Source organism: Lemur catta, chromosome 13 (genome assembly GCF_020740605.2).
Source record: "Lemur catta isolate mLemCat1 chromosome 13, mLemCat1.pri, whole genome shotgun sequence".
Classification (NCBI taxonomy): Eukaryota; Metazoa; Chordata; class Mammalia; order Primates; family Lemuridae; genus Lemur; species Lemur catta.
Genome location: NC_059140.1, coordinates 40,041,436 through 40,065,158, shown reverse-complemented (window position 1 = coordinate 40,065,158; position 23,723 = coordinate 40,041,436). Strand labels below are relative to the sequence as shown.

Here is a 23,723-nt window from a genome sequence, read left to right as displayed (position 1 = left end):
GTTATAAAAAGAACCACCGCCAAAACAAACAAACAAACAAAAAAAAACCCCAAAGCAACAAAAAAACCCGTTAAGATCTTCATAGTAGGAAGAAAATAACCAATTGCTTTTCAAATTACCAGGTTGGTCCCATGTTTTGAATGTTACCATCTCAGTTGATCTCTTAATGAGATGTCTGTGTACATGGTTGGGGAGTGGATAGATAAGAACTGAAGGTTTCTCATCTCATGTAACTCTTCTTGGTTAACAACTTTTAGGATCCTTGCCTTTGTCCAGTGAGTGAAGCAGTCACCATTCTAGGCCTGCACTGAAAACTTCTTTAAGGTTTTTCTGCCTTTTGGAGGAGTGATATATGGCAGAATATGGCAGTAACCTTGGTGTTTCTTTGTTGTTGTTGTCATTGTTGTTTTCCTTTTGTTTTCTAGCACATCCACGTTTTCCACTATATGTTCATTTCTTAATCATCATCTATACGTTTTGGCTTCTTTTTTCTCTCTGGCCTCCATTTCCAAATATAGAATTGAACCTACCTGTCTGAATACCATTATGTAAGTACTGACATCATAATCCTTTAATTACTGGCACTGAAAGATGTATTTTTGTGGGTAGAGGTGGGATAATTAGAGATGGGATAAATATAATTATTGTTATATTTAATATATTTTTTATATAAGCACAAGAAATATAAGCATAATCTAGATGTTGGTTATCTCTGAAGCCATCAGGACAGACACTTTTTTAAACCATAAGCAATCATAGTGCAAAATTCAGTTCTTTTATTAGAAGAATTCCCACTGTACCTGTCTCTTTCAGACACCAAAATCTTCTGTACAGCCACCAGGAAAATAGACAGTATAATACTTTGTGAAAAGGGGCCATGATTGCATAAAGAAGATATGCTTAACCTAGCTCAGGATGATCTGCAAAGATTTTTTGATGAATTCGGAGAAGGAAGAGGCCTGAATTGAGCCAGGAAGAAGAGGTAGGAGAAAGCCAGGCAAAGAGAGGGAGAGAAACACACTTCTGGAAAAGGGAGAAAGATGGGTCAAGACATGTGGTTAGAGAAGTGGGCAGGAACAGATCCTGAAGGACGTCACTTAATGTGGTGGAAGCGGCAGATGGTTTTTAAAGGCCACTGGGAGACCTTTAAGGAGAGGTTAATTGGGAAGGTGGGTGGAGTGTGTTGGTAGCATAGGATTTACATTTCAGGAAGGTCAGACTATTTCTGAAATCTAGCTGAAAACTAATGAGGGCCTGCATTAAGGTAGTAGAAATGGGGATAGAGAAGAGGGTCAATCGGAGGGATATTTAGGAGATAGAATTGACAGGACTGGGAATGGGGATGACATTGGGGTGAGAAGAAGTCCAGCATGACTCCCCAGTTTTAGGCATGGTACCATTTACCAAGTCAGGGAAGCCAGGAGGAGACTGATGCTTGTGGGATGAGATAGAAAGTCAAATTTGGACATACAGTCATCCCTTGAGATCTGTAGGGAATTGGTTCCAGGACCCCCATGGATACTAAAATCTTCAGATGCTCAAGTTCCTTATAAAAATGGTATAGTATTTGCATATAACCTGCACACATCCTCCCATATACTTTAAGTCATTTCTAGAGTATTTATAATACCTAATACAATGTAAATGCTATGTAAATAGTCACTATACTGTGTTTTTAAAACTTGTATTATTTTTATTGTTGCATTATTTTTTATTCTCCCCCCCACCCTCCAGATCCGCAGTTGGTTGAATCCACAGATGTGGAAACTGTAGATACAGAAAGCTGACTATATTTTTGCATCATGCAGATTTTCTCATTTGTAAAAAAAATATTGGCAAAAAAGAGAGAAGTACAAAATCTCCATTTGGAAATAGCCATCATAAAAATTTCAGTGGAGGTTTCCCTAATTTGTTCTAAGTGGCAAAAATCACACACATTAAAAAGTACAATACCGAATTAAAGTACTTTATACACTGGTTTTCCTTCACTTTGTCATATAGTTTAAATCTCTCTGTGTCATTGAATATAATTTTACATTTTTATTTTTATTTTTTTTTTTAGAGATAGGGCTCTCACTATGTTGCCCAGGCTGGCCTTGAACTCCTGGCCTCAAGGAATCCTCTGGCTTTGGTCTCCCAAAGTGCTGGGGGTACAGGTGTGAGCCACTGCTCCTGACTGCTTTTCCATGTTTAATGACTGCATAATATCTCACTGTATGGAAGAATTGTAATTTACTATCTCTATTGCTAGATGTTTTAATTGCTTTGAGATTCTCATTTTTTAAACAAATCATGCTTAACGCCATCACAGGGTTAGTCCTCCACAAGCAGAAATGGTGTTCAAAGAGTAAGATATTAATTAGTGATGGATCCATGTGAAGGGAAGGGGGAAGAAGCAGGGACGGGCAAGAGAGAAGCTGAACTGTGATGCGGAGCCGCAGCCTCAACAGACCCGAGGGTCTATGGACTAGGCCTGTCAGCGCCAGCGTCCTCCCACATTGGGTAGAAATGGGTGGGCTTTTATAACTTCAAGTCACTCACTCACTCACCAGATGAGGGCTGACTGGGGAGGGGCATGAACTCAGGCCAACCCTGAAGGGGTTGATAGCTGGGGATGCCTGGTGACCACATTCTCCAATGCTGGACAGCAAGGACTTCTATGAAGGAAGGTTTGAGTGGGGCATCTGTGTGTCCACAGCAGATGCTCATTCCATGCATATGTCTTTGCTCATGACCTTGGGATAAATTCTGAGAAGTGGAATTGCTGGGATAGAGCATGGGCATCTTAAGGACTTTTGATATTTATTACCTAATGATCTTCCAGAAAGACTGTACCCTTTTTCTCCCACCAACATTTTATTTCATCACTAATGCATAAAAACATGACAATTGTACTGTTCTACGTTTTTAAATATTGAAGGGTGCCTCAAATTTTTTTGGAAAACAAAGAAAATGTTTCATGTTTTATCACTGTGAATTTCATTTCAAACTCCTAAGGCAAGTGCTGTACCTTCTTTATACAGCTGTATGAATCTTTCCAGAAGGATAAAATACTCTAATGACTGATATTAGAAGGCAAGGAATTGAATTTGATCCTTTTGAGTTGCAAACTTACAATATTAAAGAGACTGAGCAATGGCTGGTGCCTGAGCTGACTTGAAACAGAACTTGCAACTCCCTACAGGCCTTTCCATATAAGTATTGGAACAAATATATGAAATCTCCATTTATTAGGAAAAATTTGACAAGCAACTGTTAGAGATACCAAAGGGGACATAACCATCATTTACTGAGTGCCGACTCCATGCTAAGCAATCCCGTGGGCTTTTACATCCACCCTCATATTTAATTCTCACAACAATCCTTTGAAGTATTAGGTCATTAAATATGAAATGTCCAATTTCGAATCAAAAGTGTAGTTTATTATATCTTAAACAAGAAGCAGTACAATTAATCAAAATATGCTCCTAATCTATAGACACAGTTTTGCCATCTTAACAGTAGCTTGTTTATGCCAGCAGTGAAGAAGCCTGGAGAGAGAATGGAGATGAAATTGTGAAAGGTGTTTTGCACAACTTGTTGAAAATTGAACATTTTTCCTTGTAAGAAGTGGTCCATCTCTGGAAGAAGTGGTAGTCAGTTGGTGCAAGGTCTGGTGAATACAGTGGATGACAGAGAGTTTCCAAGTCCAGTCTATAGTTTGAGCAGCGTTGTTTTTGTGACATGTGGTCTTTGCAAGAGGATTGGCCTGTCTCTATCAATCAATCTTGGCTGCTTTATTGCAAGCATCCTCATCATTTCACCCAAAAGGTTGCAGTAGACATCTGCTGCTGTAATTGATTGACCAGGTTTCATGAAGCTGTAGTGGATAATGCCAGCACTGGACCACCAGACACCATTAGCATTTTTTGGTGATTATTCGGTTTTGGAGTGTGTTTCGGCACTTCGTCTTTATCCAACCATTTTGCCAAACACTTTTGATTGTCAAAAGGAATCCATTTTTCATCACACATAACAATACAGTGTAAAAATGGTTCGCCTTAATGTGTGACAGCAACGAAAGGCAAGCTTTGAGACAATTTCTCTACTGACGTTTGTTTAACTCAGGGGGAACCCATCTATCCAGCTTCTTTACCTTGCGGATTTGTTTCAAATTGTGCAATATTGTTGCTGCTAATTGAGGTTTAGGGTGCGATGGATTCGCTTTCATTATAGCTTTCTGTTCATCATTACCCACCTTGGTCTCAGGTCACCGATGTGGCTCATTTTCAAGATTAAAATCACCAGAACGGAACTTCTCAAACCATCCACATACTGTGCATTCATTAGCCACATCCTTCCCGAACACTTCATTGATATTTTGAGCTGTCTGCGCTGCATTGGTTCCATAATGGAACTCATAGTCGCAAATAACACAAATTTTTGACTTATTCATGATTTCACAAAAATTGCTCTAAAAAAATGTGAAAGATAAGCAAAAGCCAAAGCATGTGTTTGAAAGACTGAGGATGTACCTTCACAATAAACATAAAACAAGAAGTGTCAAAGAGAAATATCAGAGATACCAACTATCAAACTTAGGGACATCAGACATTTCATACTTAATAACCTAATAATTATTACCACCACATTTTTCAGATGAGTAAATTGAAAGTCACAGGTTCTAGTAATTTGGTAACCTAAATTGTTCAGATTCGCAAGCCCTGTGCACTTCTTAACATCTTGGGCTGCTGCCCTCAAAGCTATTTATCGAGTCACAAAGCCGGCTGGACCTCATAGCCCAGCAGATGATGTCAGAAGTATGGAGAGCCTTGTTTGGTGCAAATGCCAGAAGGAAGTTTTTGGACTAGGCCTTTGGGAGATGGAGTCCATCCACTGCTCTACTGCTACGATATGGAAGCTTCTGATATTTGAAGAAATGAGAGTGTCTGTGTAGCTTCCTCTTTGCTGTCCTAATATTGCTCTGTATTTATCAGTGGATATCCTTCTGTGGCTAATGCCCTTGGTCCAATTAACAGGGGGAGAATGTTTCACTTGCTATGATCAGGCATGTGTATTCCTTCCAGCAATAGTAACTTTACTGTTTTTTACCTATTTGGGCCTAGAAGTTTTCCTCATCTGTAAATGTGATTTGAAACCTAAGCCATGAATATGGTTTATTTATTAAAACAAAAGATTTATGTGGAGAAAATAAACAATATAATAAATGTATATATTAACTATAGTAACAATAACCCTCATAAAGCTTGTAGAATGTCCTACTGGACTGGGAATACATAGGATTCAGTATCTAGAATTTTTCAGTTTTTGTACCACTTACAACATCTAGCACTTTACACAAATGATGAAAGTATTCACTACATATTTAACAGAACAGTTTTTGAATAGCCAGATAAAGAGAAATATTAAATGTCTTCCCAGTTTATTTCATCATTCTAATCTCTTTTGGGGTTTGGCCTGATCAAAGTGTAGCCAGGAGGCAAAGAGATGGTCCAGTCAGTGGCCTGCACTTCAGCAGCAACAATTGTATTCCTGAAGCTTGTCAGCTTTTCTAAACAGGCCCAATGATTACAGACAGTGTGCCAATAAAAACTCCAGACAATGCCAATTAAAGAAGGGTTGAATGAAAATAAACCTAACAAATAAAAACCATTACCCCAATCCTGAAGAACATAGATGGTGAAGTCTTTATTCAGAAGAGTAAATAGTTCTAATCCAGCCTTTAAGATCTAACTTCCAGGGGACAGGAAATATAGAGGAAAGAGAAATATGTTGAAGACACCACAAAGAAGACATAAGACAAATCCAGAAAGGACCCTGGTTTCTTTAGCAAGACAATGCCATTCCAAAAAAGGAAGGAGGGGGAGGAGGAGGAGTCTCTTGTAGGTTAAAAAAGAAGTAATCAAATGCAATGGGTGGTCATTGATTGGATCCTGGTCTAAGTCAGCCATAAAAGACATTTTGGGGTCACGTGGGAAAATTTAGTCTGGATTGGGTATGACTTGGTAATTATTGTTAGCTTTAGTTAGATGTGAAAATGGTATTATGGTTATGTAGGAAAGTGTCCTTTTTAAAACGAGATGTATACTGTAACATTTAGGAGTGAAATACAATATTTATTCTTTACTTTAAAACTCTCCAGCAGAAAAGATGAAGTAAATAAGGCAAAATGTAAACAACTGTTAAAAATAGACGTTAGATTTTTGGCGAGTATTCATTATACTAGTATCTCTGCTCTGTGTCTGACGTCTTTCTTCACAAAAAATAAACAACCAACCAGAAAAATAAGAACAAGGGGTTGCTCCCTTTTCAGCAGAGTATGAAGCCACCAACGTGTGACTTGGATAGGGCTTGAGGAGCATGAAACGAGGTCCCACGAGGCACAGAGAGAAGAGGAGGCTCCTTTCCGAGGACCTGATTTGACCGCCCATGTGGAAAGCACCCGCAGGAGGCAACGCGTGTGCCTCCCGCCCCCGGCCCCGCTCACCCACCCCAGACCCCAGCGGACACTGAGTAACCTGCCGACCCACTGCCCCCCGAGTGTGCCCGAACCACGCAGAGCAGGGGTTTTGACAGTCACTGTGAGGGCGCTCAAATGGCCTGAACTGGGCTCAGCTGGCCGGAGGCGGGAGCGCCGCAAGGTTGCCTTCCCCTCGCTGGAGCCCGCGGCGGCGAGCCGGGGCCGAGCGGCAGGAAGCCTCCGCCTCACCCACCTGGAAGCGGGGCGGAGCGGGGCCGGCCCCGGCTGGGGTAAAGCGGCCGCACGTGCCAAGGCCGCTACCCACACGCGGCGCCGGGAGGGCCCGGGCGGCCGCCGGGGGCGCAGAGCCCGGGGGTGGGAGCGGCGCGCACCTGGCGGGGGCCGCCCGCGGAGGGAGCGCGGGCTCGGCGGGGCGGGGGCCGCGCGCGGCGGGGTCCGGCCGCAGGTGAGGGCGGCGCGGCGGGCGGGGCGGCGGGCTACGCGTCCCGGCGGAGGAAGTTTCCTGGCAGGGAAAGGTGCAATTGTGTGCAGTTATTCCCGGTATGTCAGGCGGGCCCTGCGGCCGCGAGCCGAGAGGGCGCAGCTTCCAGGGGCCCCGGGGGAGGGAAGGCGGCCTGGCGGGCGGAGGCGAGAAGGGTCCGGGCGCCGGGGCGCATCCCCTCGGGGCGGGGACGGGAGCGCGGCCGGGCCACAGCCCCCTGGTGGACCGTGCCGTCTCCCGGCCAGACGGTCCGACCGCAGAGGCGGCCGCAGCCGGGAGCCCGGGGAGACGAGGGGGGGGGGGCGGGGGGCGGACGGAAGCGGCGACCCGGCGGGCCCGGGGGAGGCGGCGGGGTGGGCCGGGGCGGGGCCGTTGCGGGCAGGACGGCGGCAGCCTTGCGACTTTTGAAGTCCAAACTGTCGTCCGGGCTGGTGCCGCGCGCTCCCTCTCGTCGCTCTCTTCACCTCCCGCGCCCTGGCCGGCTGCTCGGGTCCCCGCGGACCTTGGGTCGCTTTCAGGAGTTTAGAGAAAGCAACGTCTTCAAGTTTGAAACCTTAACGAACTGCAGAGCGCAACAAAGGGAAAGGGAGCCCGGGCGTCTCCCCGCCGGAGGGAGGCCGGGGCGGCCTTGGCCCGCGTCCCCTCCCTGCCCGCCGGGCCCAGACGCGTGAGGGGACCCCCGCCCCTCCGCTCCCCGACTGAGTCTCTCTCCCTCTCTTGCCCTAGTCATGGAAGGGGTGGAGGAGGCAGAGGCCGACTGTTCCTTAGCGTTCGCCGAGGCTCAGAGATGGGTGGAGGTGAGTGTCTTTTACTGCTCTCGGTTCCGCTCGACTTCACTAGCCTCAGGGTGGGTGTCGCGAAGTGACAGCGGCCCCCGCTACCCTGCGCTTTTGCCGCCTCCCTAGCTGGCGCGGAAAAACTGATTTGTGCGTGCAGTTTTGGGGACTTTGCAAGTTCTGCCTGTCTTACGTATTAACGCCCAACTTAGCTTAGCGCTGCCCACCCCACGACGGTCTCGCCGGCGACCCAGAGCTCCTCTGCCAGGGCAAAAGCAGGCCCTCGCTCACCTCGCCTGGGACCGCGCATCCCTGAGGACCAGCCCAGGTCGGCTCCGGCCCTCCCGGGCACAGCTCGGGGCGCGCAGTGCAGGAGCTGGGCCAGGGCTCTCGGGCGCATTTCTGGGGTGGCTAGAAGTGGGGATGCCCGACAGTGGCCGAGCAGCCAGTGTGTTGTGTGTGTTGTGGTGGTCGGGGAGAGGGGCGGAGAGGAAGGGTGGGTGGGAGTACAGGAGGTAAGACAGCGCTGCACACCTGGAAAGGCGATTTCTCTAGGGCAGCATCCAAGCCCAGGGGGAGGGGGTCGGGGCACGTGCTTCGTTTTCGGCATTGATGAGACTACGATATCCTGGGGTCACTTATTGCAGGGTTGTTACTTTCCCAGCTGTGCCTCACAGAGGAGCTCTTCCATTCCCTTCTTTCTCCCAGAAAAAGGAGCTGTTCTCTTCCTCAACGCCTTGAGGCTCCGTCTGTCTGTACGGAAGGTTAACTAACATCAGGACTTGCAGCCGTTATTCTACTGGATGAAAAAGATGACTTTTAAAATGAGGCTAAGTTCTTCCAAGCAGATGTGAATCAGAAACAACTGCTTGTTAAAAAAATTGTTGCATATCCCAGCCTTGCAGTCATTTAGGAGTTATTGATGCCACGTGCTGGTTTATTCAACGTATTTAAACTTTCAAATTAGGTTTAAGATTATTCCACGGGAAAACAACATATTCAAGGATTCCAGGGCAAGCAGTATTTAAAATAATTTATTTTTCTGTAAAGAAAAACATGTATATATGTGAAAAAAATAAAGAGAACAAACTTTAAATGTTACATTTCTCACAGTAAATAAAAGAATGTGAAATGTGAGTAGCATTATCCACTAGACAGTAGGGAGGTCTAAGAAATTAGCTTTTAGTGTATTTTTGGATTGAAATTTTGAACTGGTATGAAGGTGACTTGGAAAGGTGTGAGGAGGTTCCCCCCCCACCTCCCCAAGAGTGAAACGAAGTTTATTGAGAAAGGGCAAGATAGGTTTACAGAGCAGGAGTAAGATATAGGTTTACAGAGCAAGATACATTGGCCGCAGACGACAAACGGCCCCCTGTCTTAACAAGAGGGCCGGTGTGAGGAGGTTGAGAGAGGAATAAACACCGTATTTTGAATTGAAATGAGAGTGGAAAAATTCCAGCAATGTAGTTAAGAAAAATAACTTCCCACATTCATAAACTTTGAAAAGTCAGGGCTTCCAACTGTAATTTTCCATTAGCAGTGTTTCTGCTGCATAATTTTAGAAAACCAATTAAACTTGCCATTTTGTGTTTTAGAGTTAAGGGGGGAGAGAAGGGAAGAAATATAAGGACATATTTTTGGTCGCATGTGGCTCCTGTGTGGAGTTTGCATCTGTATGCTTTGTGTTTGCTTCAGGAAATTTGTGAATATGGGTGGTTCCACACCCTTCTCTTTTTTTAGTTATGCAGATTTTGGAAAACTAAGAATTCCTTGTTCCAGCTTGCTCATAATTATGTAGGGTTTCTGTGAGATGTTTGTATATAATGAACTTGGGGAAGTGTTGTGATAGAAGGTATCATGGGAAATGTACTCATCTTCTACTTCTATCTAAAGGTGTTCATCAGCAATGATTTGGCTACTCTATGTTTTGTTCATCATTAGCAGAAAGCTGAATCTTTCTAAAGGTGTTGTCATCTTTTAATGTAGTTAATCAAATTAAAATTAAGAAATTTTTTTCCCTCATGCCACTCATAGCAAGGCACTAAATTTGCCTTCATTGAAGGTATGTGAATAATTTACACATTTACATATGTTTTCTGAATACTCTGGGCATTTGAAGTGGTGGCAGTATGTTGACTGTTAGGTTTGTTTTATTTCTCCAGTTAGTGCCCACATTTATCTCTCTGGGCAGCTTTGCCTTTACCACAAAAGCAGATATTTTAAAATATTGTTCTTGCCAAAGGAAGCACAATGAATGACTCTCACTGCCACAACCTCTATAATTCTAAGAACCCCTAATTTGAAGATAAAATGTTGATTCCAAAGTGCATTTTATATTCTTTCTCTTGCTTGCTGATATTATTCCATTTTGCCCTTTCTGTCACTCTCCTGTACATATTATTGAAACGCAAGTGGGCTATATATGTATATATGTTCCATATGTATATGTGTTATATAATACTATATATGTATTATATAGAATATAATGTGCTTTTATTCTCTCTCCACCTTTGTATATTTCCAAGGTCAAGAAACTCCAATAACCTTGTAAAACTTTGAATGATGACCAGACTCCATGTCAGTATGTCCTTGCCATTGCCATTTTCATCTGCGATTTTAAATTGCTAATGTGTTACTCTTATAACCAAAGTTAAAATGTTTAAAATTTAATTTTTTGGAGTGAGGGCTAATGGTTGTTATTCTGCCAATTATTATCATTTTATGAATCCTGTTTTTATTTTCAAATTGTACTTATATACTTGAGCATATATACTGAACCGGTTTGTCTACTCAGGGCCTAATTTTGCAATTCAAAACAAATTTAGGAATGCAACCCTTTAAGATAGCTCAACATAATGATATTGGATTGTTATCTGGTTGGAAATGCTGTTTGAAATATTAATAATGTAGCAGTGCTGGTTTATGATTAAACATTGGTTTAAAACCAAGTAATGGCTTGAAGGCAAAGGCAGGGGGAAGCTTGATTCTAGCAAGGTCATGGATTGAGTGACGAAGTGGTAGAAAATATAGTCTGGACTCTCTAATTGTAGTCCTCTTCTACAATACCTTTTAATTTTCTATACCTAATAGTTGCCTTTGTCTCTGTGTTTGGGGGCATTGAGAGGCCTTATAGTAAACAGACAAAATACCAATGAGATTGAAAACTGGATATGTTATACATTGCCTTGGTTGGTCACAGTTTCTAATCTGTGAGTTAATGTTGCCATCTAGGTTGAGGTTTAAGTACAGCAGCAATTTTTATGTCTGGGGCGGAACAGGCTAACTTATCACCTTCCTGCTCACCTGTCCTTCCTGTTATCTCTGCGTTTGATTCTTTCAGTATTGTTGTCACCTTGTAAGGGCTGCCAACTTGAGCTCATTGCCAGGTCTGGCACTAGAATATAAGTCCTTCTCCACTTAATTCTAATTGGTCTGATTTCTACCTGTCCCAATCTTTCAGGGATGTGGTTGCTGGTCATCTACCACCTTTTAACATACTTTGTTTGCCTTTAGTACTAAGTGTTTTAAAGAATTGTACTCTGTGGGTCCCCTATTGATACTAGCAAAATCCTTCTAAATGGTTTCTGTCTTTCTCAGTGAACTGCATCCTTTCTACTAGTGGTTGCCAACCTGTAAGTCTGGTCTGAAGGAGTTTGCCGGGGGTACGTGAATCCTCAGTGCATACTAGCATTGTCTGTAGATGAAATGAAGGTCTCATGGACTTGTACTAGTGCATTTCAAATGTATGTAGGGAGACAAAAATATTCATTTGAAAATGTTAATTCATGGAAGCATTTTTGGTGATTTCAATCAACAGATATTAAACTTCAAAGTACTATGATGGTAAATATTAAAAAGTTGTGGTGTTGGAAAGCAATTCTTATACTAGCTGTTGCAGTGTAAGAATATTTTTTTCAAAATATAAACCTGATTTTGTTAGTTCCTTGTTTTCTGGGGAGTCATGAAAAGATTTTAAAGTTCACAATCCTTAGTGTAGCATTCATGGCCCTTGACAATCTAGTTCCTGCCTATATATCTATCTTTATTTTTGGTCATTTTCTCCATAACTACTGGTGTAGTTGCCAGGTAGTATAGAGGTGAAGAATATAATTCTGGAATCAAATAGTTCTTCAAGCTCTGGCTCTTCTACTTAAATCCTGCAGGCCTCGGTTTTCTCCTTTTATCCTGCCATGGTGATTGTTCCAGTTAGATGAGATGCTGACTGCAGAGCAGTTTGTGCCCCCGAATCCGTTGCTGTGTTTCCCTATGCACAGGGTGTGGTTTTTCTCACCTCCATGCTTTCCTGTATGGAATACACGTTACTCCTTGTTTACCTAGTGAACTGCTGTTCATTCTTCCATACTTGGGCTAAAATCAACCTTTATGTGATGCCTTTTCTAAACTGCCAAACCTCCACCCCAGCCCATTCCTCTTTCTCCTGTGTTGCTCACTCTTTTTACACTCTGTGGTATAATTCTATTTGTTTTTCCACATTAGGCTATGAGCTAACGGAGGGCAGGAATAGTAGCTTTTGCTTGAGTGTTTGGCATGGTGCCCCTGATAAATGCTTGTTGGATAAAAGTATGATATTAAGGTTATAGCCTTAACAAAATTTAAAAATAGGGTTTTTTTTTTTTTTTTTTTTTTGAGACAGAGTCTCACTGTGTTGCCCGGGCTAGAGTGAGTGCCGTGGCATCAGCCTAGCTCACAGCAACCTCAGAATCCTGGGCTTAAGCGATCCTACTGCCTCAGCCTCCCGAGTAGCTGGGACTACAGGCATGAGCCACCATGCCCAGCTAATTTTTTTTTTTTGTATATATATTTTTAGTTGGCCAGATAATTTCTTTTTATTTTTAGTAGAGACGGGGTCTCACTCTTGCTCAGGCTGGTCTCGAACTCCTGACCTCGAGCGATCCACCCGCTTCGGCCTCCCAGAGCTAGGATTACAGGCGTGAGCCACCGCGCCCGGCCAAAAATAGGGTTTTAAGGACCAGAACTCATTTATTCTCCCAGTGGAAACTTGCTTCAGTGTCTAAAGCTGAGTTTTTGGTTGGCATCTACTACAGGATGTGTCTTCATCTGGGCGCCAGTGTGTGCTTGCCTATTTACTCCGCATTTCCTCTTCTGCTTCAACCCTGTTCCTGAGCCACATTGCTCTACCCCCGCCTTCTATTTGACAGTTTCCCTCATGGGGACTTGCATTTATTCATCCAAAAAATACCTATTACGTGCTTACTGTGTGCCAGGCACTTGCTGGGTTTACTGAGTCAATCACTGAATTCTTAGCCCCTTACCTGGACCTTCAGAGAGAGGCATCCTCCATGAGGAGCAGATGTGCAAGCGAACATAACAGTGCTGTCGGGTAGTTGCTATAATGGACACTTGTATGGTGTATAGTGACGGTATTGGGTCTGCCTGGTGAGTCAGGGCAAGCTCACAGAGGAGGCAGCATCTGAGCCCAGACTGCAGTGGAGCTAACATGTTTGCCCACTAGGCTGGAAGCATTTTCACTTTTAGACTTGTGAGATCTTGAAGTTGCATATAGGTTACTTTTCCGGAGTTGCTCAAAGTACTTTATTCTTACTGATGTAGTGTTTACTTGCAGTGAGACACGCTGACTTTAAGTGTACAGCGGCAGGAGTTTTGTCAAATGTATATACCCATGCAACTAGCACCCCAATCAAGACATAGAACATTTTTGCCACTCAAGGAAGTTCCCTTGCCGATGGGGACACCAACCTCCATCCCTTTGAGAAGCAACCACTCTTCCAGTTTGTAGCACCGTAGATTTCCCAGGGTAGTTTTGAATGGCCAAGAAATGTCTTAATGCCTGTTTGTTCCTTTTTTCCTCCCATTTTTTTCTTTATGTGGCATTTTATTTCTTGAACACAACATCTTTATGTGGCAAATAAGAAAGGATCGTGGAGAAGAGAAGAGTGGCAAGAGATGAGGAAGTTCATAAAGTTTGCTTGGGAAGGAACTGATTTACACAAATATTTAATGGGAACCAGGGCAGGGATGCCATTAGAACAGCCTCCAGGTAATGTAAACAGACATGCCAAGGTATTTCCCGAGGAACTGGGAGGGTTCCAGCACAGTGCCAGTCATTCTGGGTTCTTCCAGTGTACTGACTGATACACTGAAAGCTAGAAATGGACCTCTTTCAAGAAAGTGGGGGAAAATACAAAGAACTTGTACCTTTAATAAAATAGAGTGTTCTTGAACCAGTTAGAGAGTTGGATGCACTGGGTTAAAAAGAATGAATGATTTTATGGTTCTTGATACACATCACCAAGTTACACTCTTTGTGCCAATTTGCAGTCATGAGCAGGGGTTAGGAGTACCTTCTCCATATTCTGGCCAGAATTGGAAATTGTCATCGGTATTTTCCCTCTAAATAAGTAGATGAAATATGCGTGTTGTTCTATTTTTTCTCCAATCACTAGCAATAGTAAACATTCATGTAACAGATGACTCATTAGGTTTTCTGCAACGAGGAAGGATAAAACAGGAGGATCTATCCCCTCTAAATCAAGTCACGAAAAGCTCAACAAAGTCACAATTGGCCATTGCGAGGAAGCCTTGAAACCTTGGTGTTTCTTCAGCCATTTGTAAAGCACAGAAATCCTTAAAGTTTCCACTACGCCAAGAGAGAAGTAATGTCCTGAGTGTATGGCAGGGACTGTACAGTGTGCCAATTTATTCAGTCTGTTTTCCTTCTTATCCTTCTGTGCAGTGTGCTCTAGCTTTCTCTTTCTCTGGATGCCAAGAGTGCTTTGGGTAGTAAGGGACTGCTGTTTTATTTTATTTCAGAATATTATAGGGGTAAAAATGTTTTAGTTACATAAATTGCTTTTGTACCATTTGAGTCAAAGGTATAAGTGTGCCATCACCCAGATAGTGTACATTGTATCTGTTAGGTATGAATTTTCCCATCCCTCCTCTCCCCTGCCCCCTGCTTGATTTCTGATGAGTCTTATTTCCATATGTGCACATAAGTGTTGCTCAATTAGTTCCAATTTAATGGTGAATACACATAGTGTTCGATTTTCCATTCTTGTGATACTTCACTTAGAAGAATTGTTTCTAGTTCCATTGAGATTAATATAAGAGGTATTAGTTCCCCATTTTTTTGTGGCTGAGTAGAACTCCATGGTATACATTTTATTCATCCATTCATGTATTGATGGGTACTTGGGTTGTTTCCACATCTTTGCAATTGTGAATTGTGCTGGTATAAACATTCCAGTGCAGGTATCTTTTTTTATAGAATGTTTTTTTTCCCTTTGGGTAGATGCCCAGTAGTGGGATTGCTGGATCAAATGGTAGGTCTACTTGTAGCTCTTTGAGGTATCTCCGTATTACTTTCCATAGAGGTTGTGCTAATTTGCAGTCCCATCAGCAGTGTATGAGTGTTCCTATCTCCCATTTATTGTTTTGGGACTTTTTGATAAAAGCCATTCTCACTGGAGTTAAGTGATATCTCATTGTGGTTTTGATTTGCATTTCCCTGATGATTAGAGACATTGAGCATTTTGGGACTGCTGTTGAGACCTCCTGCCCTTCCTTTAAAGGACTGCTTCTTGGCCTGTGAGGTGGTTCATGCCTGTAATTTCAGCACTTTGGGAGACTGAGGCAGGAGGATCGCTTGAGGCTAGTGGTTCAAGACCAGCCTGAGTGACATAGCAAGGCCCTGTCTCTACAAAAAATTATAAAAAATAAGCCAGGCATGATGGCACGTGCCTATAGTCCCAGCTACTCAGGAGGCTGAGGTGGGAGGATCACTTGAGCCCAGGCATTGGAGGTTGCTGTGACGTATGATGACACTGCTGCACTCTAGTCTGGGCAACAGAGCCAGACCCTGTCTCAAAACAAAACAAAACAAAACCTGCTTCCCAACGTAATCGCATTTGAGTTACAGAAAGGCACTAGTTTTGTAAATGCTAGTTAAGAAAAGCAAAGCAGCATCGAAAAATTCGCTCTACCCTGTTTGGAGAAAATGTACTTTACCTTTAGGTGAACTGTTTCTTCTATTTGCCATCTGCAGATTGAGTTGTTTATGTTGTTCTGTGCTCTACGGTTCCTGACAGAATGTTCTCAAATGCTTGTTGAATGAATGAATGCTTTGTGTCCAGTCAAAAGGTTGGCTTCTTTAATTGATGTTTGCTGATCTCCTTAAGCCTGTTAATTACAACAAATGTATTTGAGCCTGAGGAAATGATAAATTATGCTTACCTGTACTTAACTCTTTAGTTTCAGAAGGTAATTATTGGGTATGATTCCTAAAAACACGTTTGATGTACTCAAAGCTCTTAATAAGGATAATAGCTGTCATACATGCACAACTTTGAAACAGAGGTTTAATACACTCAATCTGCTGCTTTGCTCAAACAGATGAGCATTAGCAAGCCCTACAGATGAATCATAACACAGTCCTGTAAATAGCCTTTCCAAAGATTATATCATATCCCCAATAGGATGCTCAAAGACTGGTTCTAATTTTAGGTATAGAATACTCAATTTGATGCTTAAGTGCGTTTTTTTGTTGTTGGAATATAGCAGTAGACATTATGTCTGTCTTCAAGCACGATGGGGATTGTCACGTAGGGAAAGTTAGAAAACGTGTATGGATTCAGAGGGCAGAACTAGTCCTAATTGGTCACAGTGAGACTTTTGACTCAGTGTTTTGAAGACATTTTTATGAATAAAGAACTGTCTTCCTCCAGAATAAGTTGATTGAATAGTTAGCTACCTACTACTGAAGGTTTTACAAGAGAAGACGAATAACTGACAATTAAAGCAGCTAGTATTTTTGAGTTTCTACTACGTGCAAGACGTGTGGCAAGTGCGTTGTACTGACATACCCTAATAATGAAGGACTACACAGCCTGTCTTCTTAATCAGTATTCTCTACTGCCAGTGTGACATAGGACAGTTAATTGTGGTAAAAGAATTTTAGAATCTGGAAGAGAATGGGTTCTCAGTCTTCATTCCATCTAAAGCTGTAAGATTAATTCTCTTTTTTTGTATATGACAAGTCCTATTCACCACCACAGGTTTGTTCTTGTGACGTTAGTGCCTGGAAAGTACATGATGATGATCGAATATTATATGAGTTACAGAATTGCTTATAGGCGTTTCTTGAACAATTGCAGACTTTAGATTTACATATTTGAATATAACTTAGTGAATTGATTAGTGCTCAATAAATCATTTAAAGTATTACAAAAGAACATTTTTATATGATAACATTGAGTTATACTTTGAGCTAGAGTAGGAGATAGATTATATCTAAGTAGTTTCTTCTATAAGACAATTCATAAAAGTATCAACTTCTTATGTGACCTGCATTTCAGTAGATCATGCACACCAAAAATTGTACAGACTGTGACAAATTTGTCTTGTTTTTGATGAGGATATTTTCTAGTTAGCGTCTTAGACTTGTAAGTACTAAAGCTGAGACCATGATCAAAGATTTTTGCCTTCTTGACTAGATTGAAATTGGATTTAGATGTGTGAACAGGGAAAGAAATACCTGAATTATTTTGTTATACCACCATTTCATAATATTTAAAGGAAGAGAGGTCATTGCCAACCTCATTATAAACTTTCATTCTGAAATTCTTTGTTCTCTTCAGACTTTAAAGTCTGTCATTCTACCTGAAGAAGGGGAAAATAAGCAGACATGTTGCCTTCTTGAGCAGTATCAAACCGATTTGGAATTTACCCTGTTCTCTGAAGACAATATTGTCAGTCTGCCAAAGGCATCAGGCAGAGTTAGTAACGACTTCCTTCTCAAAACATTCTCCCCATTGCCCTCTGGGTGTTTCTCCCATTTCACTTGGTATTTCTAATTTTTCTTTCCTGAATCCTCCTAATTATTGTCATCAGTAAATATTAGAGTGTCCAAGGGCTCATCTTCCCATGTTGTCTTTTGTTTGTCTACGATCTTTCCCTAGCAGATGTTAGCAAGTCCATAGCTTTATATACCTTCTCTATGCTGCGGCTTCCATGTTTATATTCCTGGCCCTGACCTTGTCCCTCAACTCCAGACTTGTGTATGCAACTACCTACTCGACATTTCCCATTATAGGCCAGATAGGCACATCCCATCTGTTGTGTCCAAAACAAAACTCATAGTTCCTCCCCTTTCCCACCACCTATCTACTCATCCTCCCAACGTTTCTATCTTAGCAAATGGCACCATTGTTCATCATTTGTTCAGGTCCCTGAATTTGAAGTCATTATTGACTCTTATTCTCTTTTTTTTTTTTAATCACACCCCACATCTAGTCTGTGAAGAAATCCAATGGGCTGTACCTTCAAATATATCCAGAATCTGACCACTTCTTGCCACATCCACCATCACCTCTCATTTATGCTTTTGCAATAACCTAGTCACCCTGCTTCCAAAATAGCAGCCAGATTCCTCTTTAAAAATGTAAGTCAGAGATTACGCAGTCAACTCTGACTGCTGCTTCCCCCAGCGATGGCTTTCTATTACATTCAGAATAAAATCTCAATATTTAAACCACAGTCTGTGGGCCCCTGCGTGACCTATTTCCCGGTTGCCTATCTCATCTCCACTCCCACTCTTCAGCTTGCTTGCTGTGCTCCGTCATGCCGACTTCCTTCTGTTCCTCAAGTGTGCAAATTAGGGTTTTATCGCAGGGTCTCTGTGTTGCTGTTCCTTCTGCATGAATATGTTTTCCTCGTATTCAAGTTTCAGCTTAAATGATATCTCCTCGTTCCCCACCCTGCCCCCATAGCCTTCCTTGTCACTCCATACTCATATTTTTTGCCCCTTATCATCACTTACCTTTGCATTTTCTGTGTGTGTGTGTGTGTGTGTGTGTGTGTGTGTGTGTTTGGTTTGGCTGTTACTCCCACTAGAATATAAGTTCCTTATGTACAAGAACTTATTTTATTTTCAAGCTACAGATGGTGCCAGATATTTAATAGGCACTCAGTAAACATTTGTTGGATAAATGAACAAATGTCTTTTAATTCTTTAAAAATCTTTTTAGCCCAGTGATGTGACTGACTTCTTGGCTATGTGTCACTGAATAAGAGAAGTTGGTTTTGTTGTATTAGATTCTTTTTTCCTTTTAAGTCTAGTTCTAGATAGAGCAAGTTCAACATATTTTTTAAAAAGCAAGTTTAAACCATGAGAAATTAATTTTGTTTAACCAATTCTTAAGGCACCCTAAAGTAAGCAAGTATCATATGATAAAGGTCCAAGAAAATTTGAATACAAGCCTTCTTAGCTGAATATCCTGTGCTAGGGTTAATATGTTATCATGAAACTTTGGGATATTATTCATGAAAAAGATCTCACAACTCACTGAGTTGTGTCCTGCAGTTTGAGCATAGTCTGTACCCAGCACTAATTGGAGACAGAGAAGCAGAAAATAGCTTTACCCTGGTTAGAAATAAAAGAAAACAATAAAAAATGTGAAAATAGGAAAGTTTCTACCTTCTGCTTCAACTCAAACATCAGAGGCCCATCTCATGCTTTCAAAGTGCTACACTTTATACCAGTTTTTTCAGGAATCATTCTGAAATGGCACATAAAACTGAGGGTGGAAGCTTTCAGAGTAGCTTTGTTCAGAAATGAAGGGAAAAGGGAAGGCAAAGCTCCCGGTCTGTTTTGGTACAAACTGACTTTCTCTTAACTTGTTTTTTTAGGTTTCTTCCTAGTTGTTACTTGGATTCAGTTAAGTTTCTTCCCCAACACCATGCAGCTGATACTGGTAGAACTAGTATCTGAACTTAAATTTATCAGTAATAGAAAAACTCAAGCTCTCAACCACTGCAGTCATCTTCCTCTGTTTCTCTCCTTGTCTTAAAATGCTACCTGCTGTTTTGGCACATACATGCCCTGTTGTGCTGTTCCATATATCCTCCTCTGTCTTGCTTGTTTTCTCATTTCACAGTTGGAGCTAAATTATTAATAAAAAGCATAGAAAAGTGATCAGTATTAAAGTGGCATGTAGTGTAAATTCACACTGAAGTGTAAGTATTATGATAGATGCTCTTAAATAACTTGCTCATGTTGGGTTGGACGGGGCTAAGAGACAGCTTGTGTGGTGACAAAGGGAACGGTAGGACATTTGCTGCCCTGGTGCCTTCTGACACTTGCCTGATAGGGAGGAGACAGCCACAGGGTGGCACAGGAATAAATGTGAACATGTTGGACAACATATGTGCAGGAAGTCTGAGAATGGGGAAAGCATTTGAAGCCACTCGAGAAGGTCCTGCTTGGTCTGAACCAGAAAGGTGTGGAAAGTAATGTGGGGGGCCTTTGTGTTGGGTAGGATGGTGTTGGCATGAGCAGGGCTCCACTGGATTGTCCTGCTGGCAGGACAGGGAAGCTAGTGGTCTGCTTAGTGTGGAAGGTGCTGATTTGAAGGTAATGAGAATTACAAAACCAAATTGGGGATAAAGATTTTGAATTACATTTTTTTTTTTTTTTTTTGAGACAGAGTCTCACTTTGTTGCCCGGGCTAGAGTGAGTGCCATGGCATCAGCCTAGCTCACAGCAACCTCAGACTCCTGGGCTTAAGCGATCCTACTGCCTCAGCCTCCCGAGTAGCTGGGACTACAGGCATGAGCCACCATGCCCGGCTAATTTTTTTGTATATATATTTTTAGTTGGCCAGATAATTTCTTTCTATTTTAGTAGAGACGGGGTCTCACTCTTGCTCAGGCTGGTCTCGAACTCCTGACCTCGAGCGATCCACCCGCCTCGGCCTCCCAGAGCTAGGATTACAGGCGTGAGCCACCGCGCCTGGCCTGAATTACATTTTTTAAATGTCACATCAGGTGATGTTGGAATCCATGGGACAGACTGGGTCAGTGGAGTGGAAAGACCATATCGTATAGAGCCGTGGTCCGCAACCTTTTTGGCACCAGGGACCTATTTCATGGAAGACAATTTTTCCATGGATGGGCTAGTGGTGGGGGCGGGGCAGGGCGGGGCAGAGCTCAGGTGGTGAGCGGGCCCAGGTTTTTGGGATGGAAGGTATAGAGGATCAAAGCTTGAGCCTGGGGTAATGTCTTTTGTTAAGGAAGTGGGGGTGGGTGGTGTAAAGTGGGGGTGGGTGGTCAAAGACTACACAGAAAACCAGAATTGTGTGAGGGATCTTAAGGGAAGCACTGGTTTCAGAAAAGATAACTAGAGGAAGAGGATTATCAACAGTGTTCAGGACTAGAGGAAGTGATTAAGGGAAAAGAATGTGGGAACAAGACCACTGAATTTGGTAAGAAAGTAATCTCTCACTTGTTGAAAGTGTAACTTTAAAGTGTTGCTGTGGGAGCCAAACCAAGTTTCAGAAAATCTTTCTGGAAAGTCTTAGTTTAGGGACAGGCACCTCCAGGAAAGAAGAGGTAGGAAAAGCTATCCAAGAAATCACACCATTCTCTCAAACAGGCTACTTATTTGTGTTCACAAAATCAGCCTACCTTATCAGGCATGTTAGAGATACAAACCCTTAATATCTAAAGGAATTATGCTCTAAAACAGCAGATCTGAAATCACAGTGGTCTGCTATATAAAATACTAAAGTTGAAGCACACACTGCTGTATTTTAGAATACTGTGACCTTGATACTGTGAAGATTATCTGGAAATCACTTTAATCATCTTCTGACATTATTTCTTCTTTGTAAACAGGGAAAAATGTCTGTCTTGTCCCCAGGGTTTCTTAGCTCATAATAATTTGGTGAAGATATTTTATTTTTAAAATTCAGAATAAATGTATGTGAATGGTTTTGATTTAGTGGGTCTAACAAGCTTGAAGTCATGTTAATCACATGTATAAAAGAAATAAAATCAAAGTTTTCTAACTTTTAAATATAGATCTGCGTAGTTGCCTTGTAACTGAAAGTATACGCTTTTGGCACGTTGTGCTTTTGCTATGCCCCCGCCCGCCATGTTCTAGCATGGTGTAGTGGCAACAGTGGCGCGGTTGGGGACAATAACTCATTCATGACAGATCTCAGAGTAAAATGTGTGCCTATGGAAAAGACATGTAATAATCTCTTAGCTTAGCCTAAATTCCCAGAACTATAATACAATGATTTCAGGGTAATAAGATATAGAAAAAAAAAAATGAAAGCAAAAGATATGTGGGTATTCAACAAAGATCAACTATAATTCTACTTGAATCTGTATATAATCAGAAAACAGATTACTCACTGTTTTCTTTCCTAAAATGGCTAATTTTCAAGGTTTTGTGTATGTGTCCCACAATACATTTAGATAACTTGCTGTTTATTCTGACCTTTGATTTGTGAATATGGGTTTTCATTAAGTACCTTTTTTCTTAAGTTATGATAAAAATCCTTTTATCTATGAAAATTTGAGGTTGGAATGAATGGATACCTTAAGAGTAGTGGATTTTGTTTCTTGATGGTACTTGTATCATCTTCCTCTCCCCAGAGATCCTTGTGTTCATTTTAGCATTTCTTTGCTATTGATTCTTTTCTGTCAGTGGACTTATAATAAAAACCTAAGGCTAGTTGACTTGCCTGAGCCATTTTATTAAATAAATTTAGGGAAAAGAATTTCCTATTTATTGCAATGCCGAAAACACTGTGATGTGTTTGTTCTTGAACTCACTGCTCCCCTCATTTTAGCTGGTACCTATCTGAAGTTTCAGATTAGAGAATTGGGTATATGGATTCCACGTATTAAGTCTCTTCTTTTCAAATAAATTGTTTTTTTCAGGCCTTTGTACATTACAGTATAAAAACATTTATATGTCTTTGTCTCAGCTATTTTTTGTTTTTTATGCATCTTTTTTTCTTTAAATTGCTTTTCATGTTTTTTGTGTGTGTCTTTGAGTCATCTTATTAATTTAGCTCTTCTGCTGTATTCAATTTGGAAGAGGCAATTGTAAGATCTTTCCAAGAAGGACATTTTATGGTGTCTTACTAAAGATGAGTCTAATGAGCTATTTTAGAAAAGAGAAGCTTTTGTAGTTTTCATGAAGAAAGTAAATGCATTTTTAGGTGTTTTATTCAAAGGATAAAGTTTATACAACTGTTTTTAGGCCAATTTGCAAACATTTTTAGACTTGGAAAATGCTTGTAACTCCTGAAAGGTATAACTTGCCAAATAGCTGATGCTTTGAAATGTGGCCTTAGTTCTAGTAAAAGAATGTGGTTGACAGCCACAATGTAATTTACAGTAATCCTTTTTATGTAAGGAAATGAATCTACTTGGTTTAATAAATTCCAGATGAGTTTCTAGCTCCTTGATTATTACCGAGTTATTTAAAATTCAGATTTCATTATTCAATTTACTTATAGCAACCTATCTGTGCTTGTGATGGCCAGTGTGATGTTAAAATACTTTGTAAAACTGAAACACTTTGGGGGAAAATTGCTTTTTGGGTGGGTCATTTTGTGGCACAAGCTTGTGATGTGGCCTCAGGATTTGGCATGGTCTGAGACTAAAAGACGTCAAGCATCCTCTGCTTGTGGCTATTCTAGGCCTTTAAGGAGATCAGGTGAAGACCCATAAAGAAGTTCTGCTCGTGCAATAAAGGAGAACTTTCTTAGAAGCCCACTTAAATATTTCTACTTCTCATTGACTATCATATCTGGAAGGCAATCTGAAAAATGTTTTTAGCTGGGTATGTCACTGCTTCCAACAACATGGGACTTCTGTTACTAAAGAAGGGATTGACAGTGTTGGGTTGACAATTAAGTATCTGCCATGCTTATTTTCTAATTGCTTCCCCACCTTTTTTTTTCTGGTGCCCTCTCTGAGTTGTGATTGCTCCTTTTTCATAGCATTTTGCTTTGTTATGGGTGTTGTCTATTGTCTTAGCTCTCTGATGGTATTATTATAGTTTTTTTTTTCTTCCTGCATATCTCTGCTTCTTCCAAGTTTCTTTTAGGCTTTGGTCTCTTAAGTTAGAAGCTCCTTTTAAATTTCTGGTGATCCTTGTCCAACTGCTTTATGGATTCTCTGCTGA

At 41.5% G+C, this 23,723-nt stretch overlaps 1 protein-coding gene across 11 annotated transcripts in view; it reads left to right on the top strand.

Annotated features, from left to right (window-relative positions):
• The first annotated feature begins 7,373 nt into the window (after window positions 1-7,373).
• The window catches only part of LMO7 (LIM domain 7), a 195,444-nt gene continuing 179,094 nt past the window's right edge, over window positions 7,374-23,723 (top strand). For 9 of the 11 annotated variants that reach the window (XM_045567642.1, XM_045567641.1, XM_045567640.1 and 6 more), the window contains exon 1: window positions 7,381-7,759. In XM_045567642.1, coding sequence (XP_045423598.1) covers window positions 7,691-7,759 — 69 coding nt within the window. In that variant the 5' untranslated portion in view covers window positions 7,381-7,690. Of the gene's footprint in view, window positions 7,760-23,723 lie in introns of all 11 variants that reach the window. The other 2 variants (XM_045567643.1, XM_045567637.1) reach the window with 2 other exon arrangements.